Below are 16,415 nucleotides of genomic sequence, written 5' to 3'. Positions count from 1 at the left end.
TTACCGTCCCCCACTATAGTGTAACTCGCTATATGCTCCTCTACTGGTTCGAAACCCCACCGAGTCGGATTCCATGCTTGTAGTGACTGTAACAGTTCTGAGACAGGTTCTTCGAGTATCTAGGTACGGAGGCATCCTTACACAGCAAGAGCGAAGTCGAGGTTGTCCAACATCTTGAACTTCCTCAAAAGTCCTATTCTCTGATATAGACTGTATTTCTTTCTGAATCGCCTTAATCCATCCTTGTCTTTCCTCATGTTGCTTTGCCTCTTGATAGAGAGTGAGGAGGAAGATGAGCTTCCTGCTGCTGTTTTTTTTTTCGTACGGAAACAGCAGCAGGAAGCTCATCTTCCTCCTCACTCTCAAATGTAATGGCTTCATTTTCTTTCGTATGGAAACAGCAGCAGGAAGCTCATCTTTCTCCTCACTCTCAAATGTAATGGCTTCATTTTTCTCATTATCTGAGTCTCTTTGCTCTTCCTCTGCGTTGCTGTCCTCTGCGTTGCTGCTTCGAAACTCAACGTCTTCGTCATCGACAATCTCAAGTGGGGCCAGTGGTGGCTTTATCACTTCATTGAAAATCACATCGCGATGATTAGTGACCTTGTTTCCACGTAAGATCCTGTACAAACTGGAGGTATTGCCATATCCTACAAATCTCCCCTTTTCAGCTTTATTATCCAGCTTTCTCCTTGTGTATTTCAGGGGGTGAACCCACGCCTCGCATCCAAATTTGCGTAAGTGGCTCAAGTCTGGCTTCTTTCCCCATAAGGCTTCAAAGGGCATCACAGCAAGTCGCCGAGTGGGAGATCTGTTTTTCAGATAGTTCGTACAGTGAACGGCTTCAGCCCACAAGGATCGCGGGAGTGGATTGTCATCGTCGGCATCGTTGAGGAGAGCTCTCCCTCCCTCAATTGCAGTCTGGTTCATTCGTTCTGCCACTCCATTCATTTCAGAGGTTGAACGTGGAGTGGTCTCGTGGGTAGTTCCCTCATCCTTGAGATAGTTTTCCATTTCTTTTGACACGTATTCACCTCCACCATCAGAACGGAAGACCTTCAGCTTCCTACCGGTTTCCTTCTCAACTCTCGCCTTCCATCGAAGAAAAGATTGGAAGAAGTCCTCCTTTCTAGCGAGAAAGTCATCCCAGGTGAACTGCGTAGCATCGTCCTTATATGTTACAAGATACTTCACACCAGAAGTCGAAGCAGGGGTAATAGGACCACACAAATCAGAGTGAACAAGCTCCAGTGGGTGTTTTTTCAACTCTTGGATTTTCCGAGAAGGATGTCGGTGTGCTTTTGCCACCACACAAGGCCGACAGAACCCAAGTGTTTCTCCTTTGTTAATACGGAGTCCAGTCGACAAGTCCATTAACTGTCGGATGCTCGAGAGGTTCAAGTGTCCTAAACGAGCGTGTATGAGTTCAAGATTCTCCTTTCCCACAGCGTTTGCTTTGTTCTCAAGCTTCTGAGTGAGAAGGTATTGCCCACGGGAGTATTTTCCTTCCATGACTGATCTCCCATTCAATTTTCCTGTGACAGTTCCTTTCGCAAAAGTCCATTCAACAGATTCTAGTTGATTCACAGACAGTAGATTCATCGTTGCTGTCGGAGCGTATTGAACCTTTGAAAGCGTCACCTGCGTCAATCCATTCTCATTTAGACAGAGAAGTTTAACTTTGCCTTCTCCAATGATGTTGAGGCAGCCAGTGATACCTGAAATCAATTGAGGCGAGTCGTACAGTTCGTATTCGAAGAGAAGGGATTGTTCTGGTGTCAAATGTTGCGAGCATGCTGAATCTATTGACCAGTCTTCATCGATAGTCTTCTGTCCAACAGCGAAAGCAACATTGGAGTATCTGTCTTCCTTCTCCTTCACACTGTGCTTGACTTTCTTCGCTTCCATCTTCTTCTTGATATTTTCAGGAATCTTCTCAGGGTGTTTCTTCCAGCAATCCTTCTCCTTGTGACCCTTGGTCCCACAGTGATTGCACTCCCCCTCAAACTTCTCATCCGTATTATCGTTCTTTTTCCGATTCTTCCAGGCCTTCTTGTCACCATTCGCAGTTAATGCGACATTGTCCTTCTTTCCGGTCTCTCCACGGAATTCTGCTTCCTGTTTCTGTCTCAGGTTCTCATTTCGAAGCATCCATGTTGCAAGGTTGAAGGTAAGCTCGTTGTCTTTCATTGTGTCCCAGATCTGCACTGTTGTGGCAAATTGTTCAGGCATCGTTGCCATTTGGAATATGATATCCGTCAGATCTTCCGTTTCCTTGACTCCAGTTGCTCTGATATCCGACTTGATCTTCTTGTATCGTGAAAGAAACATTTCCAGGTCTTCTTCGTCCGGATTGAATCGCATCTTCGATTTCTGTCGATGAAGGGCAATGAACTCTCTTCTTCCCGTCTTCCGGAAAGTATTAGCAAGAGTCTTCCAAAGGACTCTCCCGTCCTCGAAGTCCTCAAATGCCAGTCTACTGATGACTTCATCACCAAGAGCTGTCGCAATGATCGTCCCTGCCTTCTGTTGCTCAGCAGTACCATCCTTGGTGACACTATCTGTCTTAGCCACAACGTATAGCCAGAGACCCGCTCCCTGAAGGAGAACTCTCATTTTGATAGGCCAAATTCCGTATGTTTCAGGAGTCACTCAACTGCTGTGTCAAGTATCAGGGGTACTCCAGGCGCGAACCCAGGCTCATATGAACAGAAAAAGTGGAGGGAAAGGAAGCGCAAGAGGCATATAATGCGGGTAGTCTATCTATACGAGAGGGAGAGGATATCCTTCAGAGTGCTGAGGTTAATGTTCAAATCCGTACGGAGGTGGCAAGTGAGAGTAGTCAGCAGGTGGGTTCTACAGGCCAACAGCAGCGCTGTGGAGTATGTGGCACTATAGGGCATAATGCCCGTATGTGCGAGAGTTGCCAGGAATCAATTACAATTGAATAAGGGTCATTATGTAGGGTGGTGGTGTAGTAGTAGTTGTAATAGTTAGATTTTGGTGTTTTGGTGGCCCACTCACTTGTGTGGCCCACTCGCTTGTAAAATATGTTAGCATATTCTAGAATCTACAATCTAGGTATATATAGAGCCTTTAACTCCCTTCTTAACTAACTTTTTTTATTAAAACAAAAGCAACAATAACAACACCTTATAAACCTTTATTTATAGCTTTACTAATAGACCCTCATTTAAAGAAAATAGGGCTAAGTAAGCTACATTATACATAACAAGATGAATATAAAGCTATAGAAGCTATAGAAGAAGTATATCAAAGGTAACGTACATGTATAACGAACCGGCCAAACAAGCGAACAGGACAAAATATCGCGACCACAATACCCCCCCACTGAATGCTAAATTACTCAACAACAAAACATGCCCCAGAAAAATGATGAAAGCCAGTTGATGCTAGCTATCCAAGCTATACAAAGCGACCCAAAGTTACGTCCTCGAGTTGCTGCTAAGATCTATTCTGTTGACCACCGTTGTAAGGGTTTAGGTAGACAGCGTGCTAAGACCGTAGGTTCGAGTAGCCAGTATCGTATTCAACAAACTAATCTCTGAGCCCTTCCTAGTAGGGGGCTCAGCTACTTTATCTACTCCCCCAGAGTCGGGCCCCCGCCGTCTCGGTTGCGAGTCGGAGCCACGACAACAGCCTAATAGCAGCCTAAGGCCCTAAGGCCCCCCTAGCAGCCTTAGGCCGCTAGAGGCACCGTAGCGGGACGTCTCCGACGCGGGACCGCAACCAGCTCCCCCTTCCTACTGACCTCCTCTTAACCTACCCGTGACAACCGCAAGCTAGGCCGTCGTTTATTAGGCATACCTTCACGATGCGATATTCAAGCCAACTTACGGAAATTAACTAACTTAGAGGAATCAGTCCTTGTTCAATATATACTCGACCTAGCTACCAAAGGGTTTCCTCCTCAGTTGTCTATTGTTGCAGATATGGCAAATCGACTACTTGAAACACGTGACGCACCACGCGTTGGGTCGCATTGGGCTTCAAACTTTGTTAAGCGGCATGTAGAGCTCCGGACACGCTTCCAGCGCAAATACGACTACCAGAGGGCTAAGTGTGAAGATCCAGAACTTATACGTGGCTGGTTTGAGTTTGTGCATAACACAATTGCGAAATATGGTATCCATAAAGCAGATATCTACAACTTTAATGAGACTGGGTTTATGATGGGTGTCATCTCAACTGCTACTGTTGTAACAAGCTCAGACGGGCGGGCAAAAGCAAAGAAGGTACAGCCTGGCAATCGGGAATGGGTTACAGTAATCCAAGGCGTTAGTTCTCAGGGTTGGGCAGTGCCGCCATTCGTCATTGTTGCAGGCAAAAACCACCTTGCATCTTGGTATGAGAATAGTGGATTTCCAAGCGATTGGGTAATTGCTGTTACTGAAAATGGCTGGACTACAAACGAGAGAGGCATGGATTGGATTCAGCATTTTGAGAAGCACACAAAGCTGCGGAGTGTTGGTGGTTATCACTTATTAGTCCTTGATGGTCATGAGATCCACCACTCGGATAAGTTTGAGGAGTACTGCAAAGAACACAACATTATAACTCTCTGTATGCCCGCTCATTCCTCTCATCTACTCCAGCCACTTGATGTTGGCTGTTTTAGCCCATTAAAAAGGGCTTATGGTCGGCAAATTGAAGATATGATGCGGGCTCATATTTCTCATATTACTAAGGATGACTTCTTTCCTGCCTTCTATGCTGCATTTAACATTGCAATGACAGAAAGCAACATTCAAGGAGGTTCCGGGGTGCTGGACTTCTCCCATTCGACCCTGAGAGTGTGATCTCTACACTTGATCTTAAGTTAAAGACACCAACGCCTCCAACCTCCCGCCCGGGTACTGCTCAACCTTGGGTTTCCCAAACACCAAACAACCCAATTGAAGCCTCATCACAGTCTACCTTCATTAAAAACCGAATTGCGCATCATCAAAATAGCTCTCCAACCTCAATCTATACAGCTGTTGACCAGTTTACAAAGGGTACATCGCAAATAATGCATCAATTAGCATTGTTGAAGGCGGAGAACCAAAACCTGTGACAGGCAAATGAAGTGCTAAGCAAGCGCCGGAGAGCTAAAAAAACACGATTACAGCAAGGAGGATCACTTAGTCAACAGGTAGCACAGGAGCTACAGGACGAGAGGGATGTTGTACAGCAAGTGGAAGAAGAAATAAGGGCGAGTAGTGGTCGGAAGCCAAGGGAAGAAATGTGTGCGCGGCTCTGTGGCAAGTGTGGTGGGACTAAGCATAATGCATGCACCTTTCAGATTGTAATAGACACGTCTGAGGAAGAGGACTCTGAGTAGTTTTAATTGATTTCTATTGTTGTGGTGGATTTATCACAAGATTTAGTCCAGCAGCTTGATATAACGGTAGACTACACGTTTGGGAACGGGATTCTAGGTCAACAGAATCATGGCTTCAAACCACAGTCACAAATCAGAAGGGTGTTGAACACCATGCACGAAGAGATACGGCCGGCTGCACAATCCCACCCACATGTGGCGGAGCTTGAACTGAAGGCCTACGGGCGAGAATAGATAGTTAAAGCCCTCAAACAAGGCTTTATCTCAGTCCCATGGCTCATGTTCATTGATGGTTTTGGTTTGTATCGCAATATGTACTGATCAATAACTGGTGTGTATGTTACACTTGCTGCCCAGCCCCTTAAGACGCGGATGCATCGTGCAAATGTCTTTGTGATCACTCTTGGACCGCATGGGTCAAACCTGGATGATGTTCTGCTGTCCATTTTGGACCTCCCAAAGCTGGATAGGGGCATGTCCCTTAATATCAATGGCGAGGAAAAGCTGGTTATGGCTTTTACGCTAGGATATATTGGGGACATGCCCCAGCAGAACACGATAATGCCGGGATACTACGCCAGAATGCAGCCAAGGGCTGCAGAAGCTGCTTGGCCTCGAAATAGGAGTGTGGAGACATCCACTTTGACTACATGAGGCTTGGCCAATACCACCATCACCAAGTCCAGCTCCGAGAGCATGGAAGCACACTTCCTCCTGCAAAAAAGAAGGCGTGGTACCAGTAATGGGGGATGCGTGAAACAGAGCCTGCGTTGTTCAAAATATCACCAGCGCTTGATATTGTGCTGAGTCGGCCTCCGGATGTGTGTCATTCAGAATATGGCAGGCAAGGGAAGCAATCCCAGCTTCTCCTCACAACGGCAATACTGTCAAAATCGGGACTTCAAAAATACTTTAGAGAGTTCACAAGGTTCCCATCGTCAGCAAGATGGGGACGACGACAGTCGCCCCTTTATCATCTTAAATCCTGGAGCCTCTCTGAGGTGTCATACTGACATTCGTTGCACTCAGTTTGCTATCAAACTCAAGAGCAAACTTGGAAATCTCCTCCTCAAACCTACAAGTCACTATACATATTTTGGCTTATCACACCAACAACAAGAGCAATACTACTCAACGATTGCTACAACCATCTATGATTCATTACACGTCATCGCTCCTTAGTTACTGGGCCGATATTACCACATAGCATATCTCTACAACCCTCTATGATTCATTACATGACATCACTCATACTACCACATGACATATCTCTGCCAACTAGAGGCCTAGGAGCATGAACGATAGCTCTAAAAGCTCCTACGAACCTCTATGATTCATTACATGTCATCGCTCTTTAGTTACCCACAAGATTGGTTTAAGTTATGACATAATTTGTCTATGACATAATTTGTCTATGACATAATTTGTCTATAGGGGTACTCTGACCTTGGACCTCCTTTTACTTCCTATAGGCTACGAACCTAAGAGATGGTTCTATGGGATTCTCTTACGTCGACTACAGTTACCAAGCCTGGTAAGTCATGGAAAGTCTTGGAAAATGAGAGAACTACACTCCTTTAGCATAAATAGGATTGCCCTTTCCTTAAGAAAGGGCAAGCAGACAATACAGTAAATCGACTATCACATACTTCCACGTCTTTTCCAAGCTTCCAAGCATTCATCTTGTTACTCCTTGTTTCTGAAAAGTCAGTGAGGTGTTAACCTCTGACTTACCCCTGAGTTCCCAGACTCAACATTTGTTGCAACTTGTCTGAACCACTTCACTACATCACACACCTGATTGCTGCGTTGTGGAATAGTCTAAGCTACAACCCTTTGGCTCTGTTTCCTAAGACAGTGTGTTGTCTTAGTAAAATCATCCCTTCCTTGGGTGGCTAGATTCTCACATCTGGTGCACCCACCATTACATGAGGCTGGGATGGCCTCGATGCAAATGCCCCTGATATTGCGATGCATGCCACTCGAGAAGGAAGATATTGAGTGGAGGTTTTATAAAGGCCATGCAATCTGAATTCTGAACGAAACTGAGACTATTAAAGCTGACGCCAGAACAGCTTGTTGTGCTTGCTTTTGCATCGATAGCCAAGTCGAATGCAACCACTTGCGCATGGAGGATGAAGCCTGGACAGCACCAGGATGCCGAGAAGGCAATATTTGAGGGCCGTAGCATGTATCGGGGGCTCTGCAATGCTGCATCTCTGGCTTCACAGATGAAAGTTCGGAACCAAGGCAAGGGAAAAGGGAAAGGAGAACGCATCTCTAACGCCATCAGTTAGTCCACCAAGTGTTGACACAGCTACCGAGGATTTCTGCAGTGTTATAGATTCAATCGAGCAGTTGGTGCAACAAGAATTCGAACTGGTTACCAGTATGATGGATTTAAAAACAGCATCAGGATCCCTCAATGATTATATAAAATGGCGCAGCCGGCCGAACGTCCACCAAGGAGCCCATATCAACGATACAATTGGGAGGTATGGACATAGTTTCAACTGCAATGTTCTCCATTGTGAGGACAAGCATAAGTAGGTTGTCCTCCCCTTATTTATTTGATTCTATTCTGATTATTGAGATAGGCATTTTAAGAAGTGGGCGGAGGCACTAAATGGACGCTCAGTTGAGTGTTTTTTGATGATGCGCGAGTCAATCAACACGACCATTCGGCTCCTGCTCCAAGGAGCATTCAAGTATTCTGAGCCAGAGATTTCAAGTCAGTTGAAATCTCTCTACGAGAAATACCCAAGTCTTATGGGCCAGATTATGCCATCTCCAGAGCAACCTGATAATGTCGAAGAGATAACCCCAGGCATATTGGAAGATGCAGCACATATCTGGCCAAGGGCAGTGAGATGTGCTTCACAGGCCTACATACAAAATGACCTCGATCTCCCATTATCTATGAAGGGGATCCCAGCACAGCATCCATTCATTCGTCAGCTCCGGCAGGCATATACAAAAGACTATCAGATGCCGCATATAACAAATCTGGGAACACAACCAATTGAATGGTTCTCCCAGCTTGGATTTACAGATCCGTGAGTTTTCCATTTCCTAATATTATTAACTTGATAGTAGCTGATAAAAAGCCAAACAGAATCTCCCAGCGCCGCATTACTTTTGAGACTAGGATCACATTCTTTGTTCGTGGTAGCACCATGTGTCGTTTTGACATGGGCCTTGTTCATGAGTGGGTACTAGGTGAGAAGCGGCTGTTTGTCCTTGTCACCGAGCTTGCAGATTGCGGAGAGGAGGATGAGCTGGTCATGTTGCCGTTGGTAAGAATCAAAAACTCAACACAGATGATTGTTGGTCTCCCAGGTATTGGCACCAAGCCGGTTTATATCGTTGACACAGATCCCACAAGAAGGAATGAACCGGCGCCATTTGGGAAGGGCGGCTTGAGATTGAACACTACGGAATACCACGCTGAGCAGTTATCTTCGGCTGCTTTAAGTTATTCAGCAAAGTTCATTCATTGTTGGTGGGATGTAGGGCTGATGTGAGAGAGTAGGCATGGGGATATAGGGGACATAGGGATATGAAGGAACAGGAGCGCTTTTACAGACCAGAGGTGAGGTTGTAGCTGTAGCTGTAGCTGTAGCTTTAATAAATGTATCCAATTACCCGTATACTTATCTATTCCTATTTCTACCTATGATGCTTGTCCTGATGGTCTGAGGATGGTGATGTCAAAACTGCCCATCCCCGCCTTTCGTGTTTGGCGATCCCACGCCAATACTCAAAGTAAGAGCTGCCTCACCTCCAACTCACAGCCAGTCTTCGAATCAACCTTCGCTGAAGGTTTGATCTACCATCAGAGTTGGTATTGATTCAGTAAGGTCAGATAAGTTAATTTCACTTGAACGAAATGTTTGGATTTGAAAAAGCCAGTTGGATGCTTGCTCTCAAGCCTTATTCCGAGCTCTTCGAGTTCGTCAAAGCATCATTTGACCTCACCCAACCATCAAATCAATGCATTTCTAGCATCCTAGAACATCTCTGGACCTTTTCCGAGCATCTCTGAAGCTTGCATCAACCTGGCCCAAAGCATACCCCAGGATGATCTCTCCACCTTTCCTAGAACCAACAGCTGGCTAACCTTGGTGCAGATTGAAATCCATCAATTATACCCCCAAGAGGCAAATATATCCAATTAGAAAGCTTGCCGAGCTGCCTCCCAATGAATATCTCAGGCCCTCAACCAATTTCTCAGGCCCTCAACCAATATCTCCAATCCATCGGCAGCCATAAAGAAACCTCCCCTGTCTGCCAAGCTCGCTGAGCTACCTATCACGAAAACCTCCCCTGTCCAGCAAGCTTGCCGAGCTACCTATCATGAAAACCTCCCGTCTGGCAAGCTCGCTGAGCTACCCATCACCAAACATCTCCAGGCCATCACCAGCATCACCAAAACCTCCCAGCTAGCAAGCTCACTGAGCTACCCATCACCAAACATCTCAAGGCTAGCGCCGGCATCACCAAACATCCCGACCGGCAAGCTCGCCAAGCTACTCATCACCAAACGTCTCCAGGCCATCGCCGGCATCACCAAACATCCCGACCGGCAAGCTTGCCGAGCTGCATATCTCGTGTCCTCTCTGGCATTGCCTCCCTCAGGTAAGTCATCTGTCTTCCCACCAAAATTCCTTGATTCTACAGACTCAAGACACACACCCTTGGTGGCCTTTGGACACCAACTATGAGCCTCCCCGGACACCCTGGATTATGCTGCCACTCTCCCCGGCCTCTCCCAGGATGCCTCAAAAGAAGCATCTTGTGCACCTTGCTGGTCTGAATGTCAAGATTTGCGCAATTTCAAAATTTGTATGGGGTTTCTGACGCCCAAAGTGTCATACTGACATTTGTTGCACTCAGTTTGCTATCAAACTCAAGAGCAAACTTGGAAATCTCCTCCTCAAACCTACAAGTCACTATACATATTTTGGCTTATCACACCAACAACAAGAGCAATACTACTCAACGATTGCTACAACCATCTATGATTCATTACACGTCATCGCTCCTTAGTTACTGGGCCGATATTACCACATAGCATATCTCTACAACCCTCTATGATTCATTACATGACATCACTCATACTACCACATGACATATCTCTGCCAACTAGAGGCCTAGGAGCATGAACGATAGCTCTAAAAGCTCCTACGAACCTCTATGATTCATTACATGTCATCGCTCTTTAGTTACCCACAAGATTGGTTAAGTTATGACATAATTTGTCTATGACATAATTTGTCTATGACATAATTTGTCTATGACATAATTTGTCTATAGGGGTACTCTGACCTTGGACCTCCTTTTACTTCCTATAGGCTACGAACCTAAGAGATGGTTCTATGGGATTCTCTTACGTCGACTACAGTTACCAAGCCTGGTAAGTCATGGAAAGTCTTGGAAAATGAGAGAACTACACTCCTTTGGCATAAATAGGATTGCCCTTTCCTTAAGAAAGGGCAAGCAGACAATACAGTAAATTGACTATCACATACTTCCACGTCTTTTCCAAGCTTCCAAGCATTCATCTTGTTACTCCTTGTTTCTGAAAAGTCAGTTGAGGTGTTAACCTCTGACTTACCCCTGAGTTCCCAGACTCAACATTTGTTGCAACTTGTCTGAACCACTTCACTACATCACACACCTGATTGCTGCGTTGTGAAATAGTCTAAGCTACGACCCTTTGGCTCTGTTTCCTAAGACAGTGTGTTGTCTTAGTAAATTCATCCCTTCCTTGGGTGGCTAGATTCTCACATCTGGTGCACCCACCATTACACACAGGCCCCCCCCCCCTTTGGATTTTTGAAAAAATGGCAAAAGCATTTCTCGACCCCCATTTTGGCCCTGTTTTTGGCCCTTTGCTATGCCAGCTCCATGGAGCTGTTTTTAGGTGATAGTCATAGGTGGCGCATACCTACGTATCACATCACATGTAAGTTATGACTTTTTCCTTTGGTATTTATGTTCTGTGAACTTTGGGTGTCCCTAGTTGCGACCATCTGTGGGCGACTATACACAACAGTAGGTTGAAGCTTTGCATTTAGAATTGAAACCTCTTCCTTCTTCTCTCTTTTCCTTTTTCAGTGATTTATATGCTTAGAGGAATGACAAAGGTAGGTGCTTGGATACAGTAAGTGACTCTACTCTCAATGTCCCTTAGGTTTACCTCTCTTCTTATCTTCTGCGTTATTTCTTAACCATTTACTGAACATACCCAATTACGAGGGATCACTGCATCGACAGCTTCATTTTATCTACGATATGAAGCCTTATTACCATCTATTCAATCTACCCGTTCAACCTTCCTAAACAATTGGAACTCCAAACCATGAGCTTTGGGTGGCCGTGTGCCACCGGTGCTTCAACCTTTATTTTCAGGCCGCCGTTTACCCAATTTCACAGTCACAGAACGGTGCCACCACTCAAAAAAATTTGGCTGGGACCCCGGTAAGGTAGTGTGACTAACAAAGAAGTCACGGGGCTAGCGGGGCTAGGCTACAGCCTGACCAGGCTAGTGGATAGTTGCAGAAACTAGTGGATATTGGATAGTTGAGCTATCCATCAACTATCTGGATTACCCATAAGGCATGACACCACTATACAAGTAGATAGTATTCCCTTAGATAGGAGCTTCATGCTCAACTCAATATAGTATTTTTTTCAATACTGTAGCGTGTTACTTGGAAAGCCTTTGTGTTTAATCCCCTGCCTCCTCTGTCAAGTCAACCTTATGCAAGAAACCTCTGCGTCTTCTATCGTTTAGAAGTCAGTGTTACACTTAGCCTCAATATGCCAGTATGGTGGAGCTCAACAAATTATATGCTTCATTTAGCATTAAGATTACAAGGTCTAATAACAGCTCTCTGTGCATCTTAACAGCTTGATTTAAGTATGAAAGATATAGCTTTAACAGCAAAAGATTAGCAAACGATGAAGGCGTTATTAGATTTTTTCTATATCTTTATATGCCTAATAGAGTAGCTACAAGGCTCTTCTTATCCTACTTTAAATTATGCTGTTATATAGTATATGAGAATGACACAACAGCTTGAAGTCTTTAAAGATAGATATACAGAGAATAGCATAATATATGATGCTTGTTTACCAGCATTAAAAAAGCTTAATGAGTATTATACACTTGTAACAAATCAACAGCGGAGTCATTCAACTATAGCTATAATATGCGACCTACATTATAACTTTAATGTATTTGATATTATCTAGCCAAAAAGCATTCAAGACATGCGAAAAAGGCGGGCAAAAGCATAATGGCAAGACTGTTATTATAAATATTTAGGCAAGGCATTAGACATCTAAGTAGCAAAGGTTATGGAAAGTATCTAAGATGAGGAATTAGAAGATGAGGAATTAGAAGATGAGGAATTAGAAGATGAGGAATTAGAAGATGAGGAATTAGAAGATGAGGAATTAGAAGATGAGGAATTAGAAGATGAGAATTCTAAGAAGACAGAGTCTGATTCTAAGGATGAGCTATATGTCTTATAACGGCAGCTAGATTTAGATCCAGAATAGAAGCGCTAGATGAACGAGCCAACTCTTAGGCCTAAAATTGATATACTGAAGTTTTAGGAAAGTAAGCCATACTAATATCCAATACTTGCCGCAATTGCCAAAGGTTATTTAGCAATTTCCTGCTATATCAGCAGAATCTAAGCGAGTGTTCAGTGTTAGTGGCGATATTATTACAAAGAAACAGAACAGATTAGCACCATCCACACTACGATATCTTATATGTCTTAGGAATTGGGGCGTGGTATTAGCAGGTGAGGATTCAGAGGAAGATGAGGATGCATAGTTACTGTATTTCCATAGTCTATATAGCTATCAATCATGTTTTCATTTTTATACTCGAGTACTACTCTACTCGAGCCCAAAAAACAGTACTCTACTCGAATATTAAGTAGTACTCTGAGTAGTACTCGGGCAACACTGAACGGAACCTTCTTTTCCTAGTTTCCACTAGCTGCTCTACTTAGTATCACGGAACTTGTTTCCGCCACCTGATTTGGCTCTGGTGCTGCTTCTAGAAGCCTGCCTGACGATGTTGTGACAGATAATAGTTTCATGAGTGTTTCTATATTATTGGTCAGGGGATGGAATAACCGCAGAACAGGCTGGGCTTCTGCATATTGTATTGCTTTGCGGTCCCTTAATTTGCACTGGCAGCTGGTTAGAAGATTTTTGTCCTATGCGCCAAAGGTTTTTCGGACCACTGTGTCAGAACTGCATCTTTTTACCTAGGCTCGTTAGACTTGGGCACATTGATGGATGGCTAAGGAGTCGCCGATGTCTCAAGATCTTTACATGAGCTGGTCGGCTCGAGGGTAATGGTGTTTCTCATACTCTTTGTAATATTATAGGTTTGTTGGTGGTGGCGCTCAAGCACGAGTGGTAATCACCATGGTTCTGCAACATATAAATATCACTGTTGGAATCCCTTTTTTCATACCGTCGACTGAAGTCATGAAACTGAGAGTGTTTATTTAGCACAATCTGTGGAATATTAAGCTTTTGAAGCTGGCAAGAATACCTAGCCAACTTTGCAACAGATCGCCATCTCCACAATTTGCGATATATGGTACTGCTGTCAATGATGCATACTTTTTGACTTGGCGAGTATGGACACGCAGAGAAGTTAAAAAGGATAAAACCCGCATAACAGGTTCTTCGCTGTCATTGCATTTAGTATTCCCATGTTGGCAGTATATTCTTGAGAGTTGCAAAGTGCAATTTTCAAATTAGGCTGGTGAATGAGAGCTTGGGTGAAAACAAACTTTCGTGTCTCTCATCAGAGTTGAATATAAAATTTAACCGCTCGTGTAGTTCTTAGTTTCTTCTACTCGTTCATACTCGTGCAGCCCAAAAGTTTCCACAGGGTCTGTGCACAACAGTCAATTAGATTGTAGCAAGCACCATGTACTTGTACCCGAGTACACGCGTAGAAAATGTACACGCGTAGAATATGAGAGTGAATGAAGCAATAAAGTAATGCTCAACAATGGCTGAAATCTCAATACCACTACGTGCTGCAATTATTACCTTGCGTGTATACATGAACGCATCATATGGAGAGATTTATTGGAATCTCAGCTGACTCTATTGCATATATATGGCACCAAACTGTTAAAAAGGTAGGGAATACTGGAATTCACAACCTTCTCTAACACCTCGAATCAAAGCCATGAAGCGGAAGACCACAGACAATTCAAAAAAAATCTGAAGACTCACTACGCATATGATCTTTGCTACTTGCAAATCCATTTGACACTTTTCAACAAGTTATTAATAAGGAAAATCTACCCTACACACGATCAATTGTTGAACGAGTTGCAAAGAATCACTCAAGTGTTGAAATTCCACAACCTATTGTATGGAAAAACATCTGCCTCAAGCCCTACTTGGATAATATCATTCCTCACGATGGAAATTCTGCAAATGGGCACTATCCGAACTTGAAGCTGGATCAATTTTTATTTTCTCAGACAAATCATATATCAATTTCGGAGGGAATCCACATAAGAAACGACGGATAACAGTTCAACAGGGTCAAACAGCAGAGAGCATGGCAATTCAACAGAAGAAATCTTTATTTCAAGTTATGTTTTGGGGAGCAATGAGTTCAGAAACCTGTAAGGATGCCTGGCCCTCAGTGACGGAAAGGATCTGAGTCGGGCAGGTTACGGTCACATGATAAGAGTAAAGGCAGGTTAGCCGAGTCAGACCCGTTTCGGGTACTTGAGGAGATTGACCCAACGGGGGTTCCTCTCCCTCAGTGACGGAAGGTATCTGAGTCGGACAAGTCACGGTCACATGGTGAGGGTGAAGGCAGGTTAGCCGAGTCAGACCCGTTTCATCTACGAAGCTGGAGACTGACTCCTCTGATGGAGTGGTAGCTGGTGTCCTGTCTCAAGAACACCCTGACAAGCGATGGTACCCCGTAAGCTTTTACAATCATGTCATATCTGGACATGAGATCAATTGGGAGATCCACGACAAGGAACTATTCGCAATAGTAAAGGCCTTCGGAAAATGGAGGCCCGAGTTGGCTTCGGTGCGCCACCGAGTCGACGTGTACACTGACCACCGTTCGCTGGAATATTTCATGTCTACCAAGGTTCTCACCGCGAAGCAGGTTCGATGGATGGAGCTACTCTCCGACTTCAACTTCTGCATTACGTACATCGCGGGCAAAAATAACCAGAAGGCTGATATTCTGAGCCGAAGAGACCAGGACTTGGTAACGCAGCAGAAAGTCAAACTTGATAGTAGGGCGAGGGTATTGTTAGGTCCAAGCCGCCTACACCCCCGAATCAGCACCAAACTCTCCGAGAGCTACATAGTATCCATTAATTCGATGGGCACCCCCAAGCCCCAGGTGCCCTTCAATTTAATAGAGGCGCTATGTGCGGACAATCGGAAGTCATTCACTGAGACTCGCGCGAAACAACCCCTACCGGACGGATTCGCGATGAACGACCAGCTCCTCCTATACAAAGGCCGCCTATGTGTGAATCGCCACACTGACCTATGTACGAAACTGATCCGGGAAGCGCACGATCAAGTGTCGTCAGCACACCCAAGTGGCAGGAAAACCTACCAATTGCTCGCCCCAAAGTATCATTGGGTCGGGATGGAAGCGGACTGTTTGCGGTATGTACGAAACTGCGTGACATGCCGGCTTTCTCACACCAATGTCACTAAGCAACAAGGATTTCTACACCCACTACCCGTACCCGAATACCCTATGCAACACCTCACCATGGACTTCAAGGAGTTCCCAAGGGACAAGCATGGATACGATAGCATCTTAGTGTTTATGGACCGACTCAGAAAGAGTTCAGTGACAATACCTTGCTACAAAACCACAACTGCCTGCCAGATGGCGCAATTGTTCATCGAATGGATATACCGATTCGGACACACTCCGGAGTCGATTGTAAGCGACCGCGAACCCCAATTCGTATCATCCTTTTGGCAAGAGTTCTGTCGAATTATCGGCGTTAAGGTTAAGCTG

General features: G+C 44.7%; 1 protein-coding gene across 1 annotated transcript; it reads left to right on the top strand.

Moving 5' to 3' along the window:
- Positions 1-5,716: 5,716 nt before the first annotated feature.
- On the top strand, positions 5,717-8,868 carry VC83_00341 (uncharacterized protein; the record flags this gene model as incomplete). Its single annotated transcript, XM_024464035.1, has 5 exons — positions 5,717-5,971; positions 7,420-7,636; positions 7,689-7,890; positions 7,942-8,400; positions 8,460-8,868. The coding sequence occupies 5 exons, from the start codon at positions 5,717-5,719 to the stop codon at positions 8,866-8,868; spliced, it is 1,542 nt and encodes a 513-aa protein (XP_024328737.1).
- Between the last annotated feature and the right edge of the window lie 7,547 nt (positions 8,869-16,415).

This window comes from Pseudogymnoascus destructans (assembly GCF_001641265.1).
Source record: "Pseudogymnoascus destructans isolate 20631-21 unplaced genomic scaffold scaffold_1, whole genome shotgun sequence".
In the NCBI taxonomy this organism is placed as follows: Eukaryota; Fungi; Ascomycota; class Leotiomycetes; order Thelebolales; family Thelebolaceae; genus Pseudogymnoascus; species Pseudogymnoascus destructans.
This window is presented reverse-complemented; position numbering and strand designations above follow the sequence as displayed.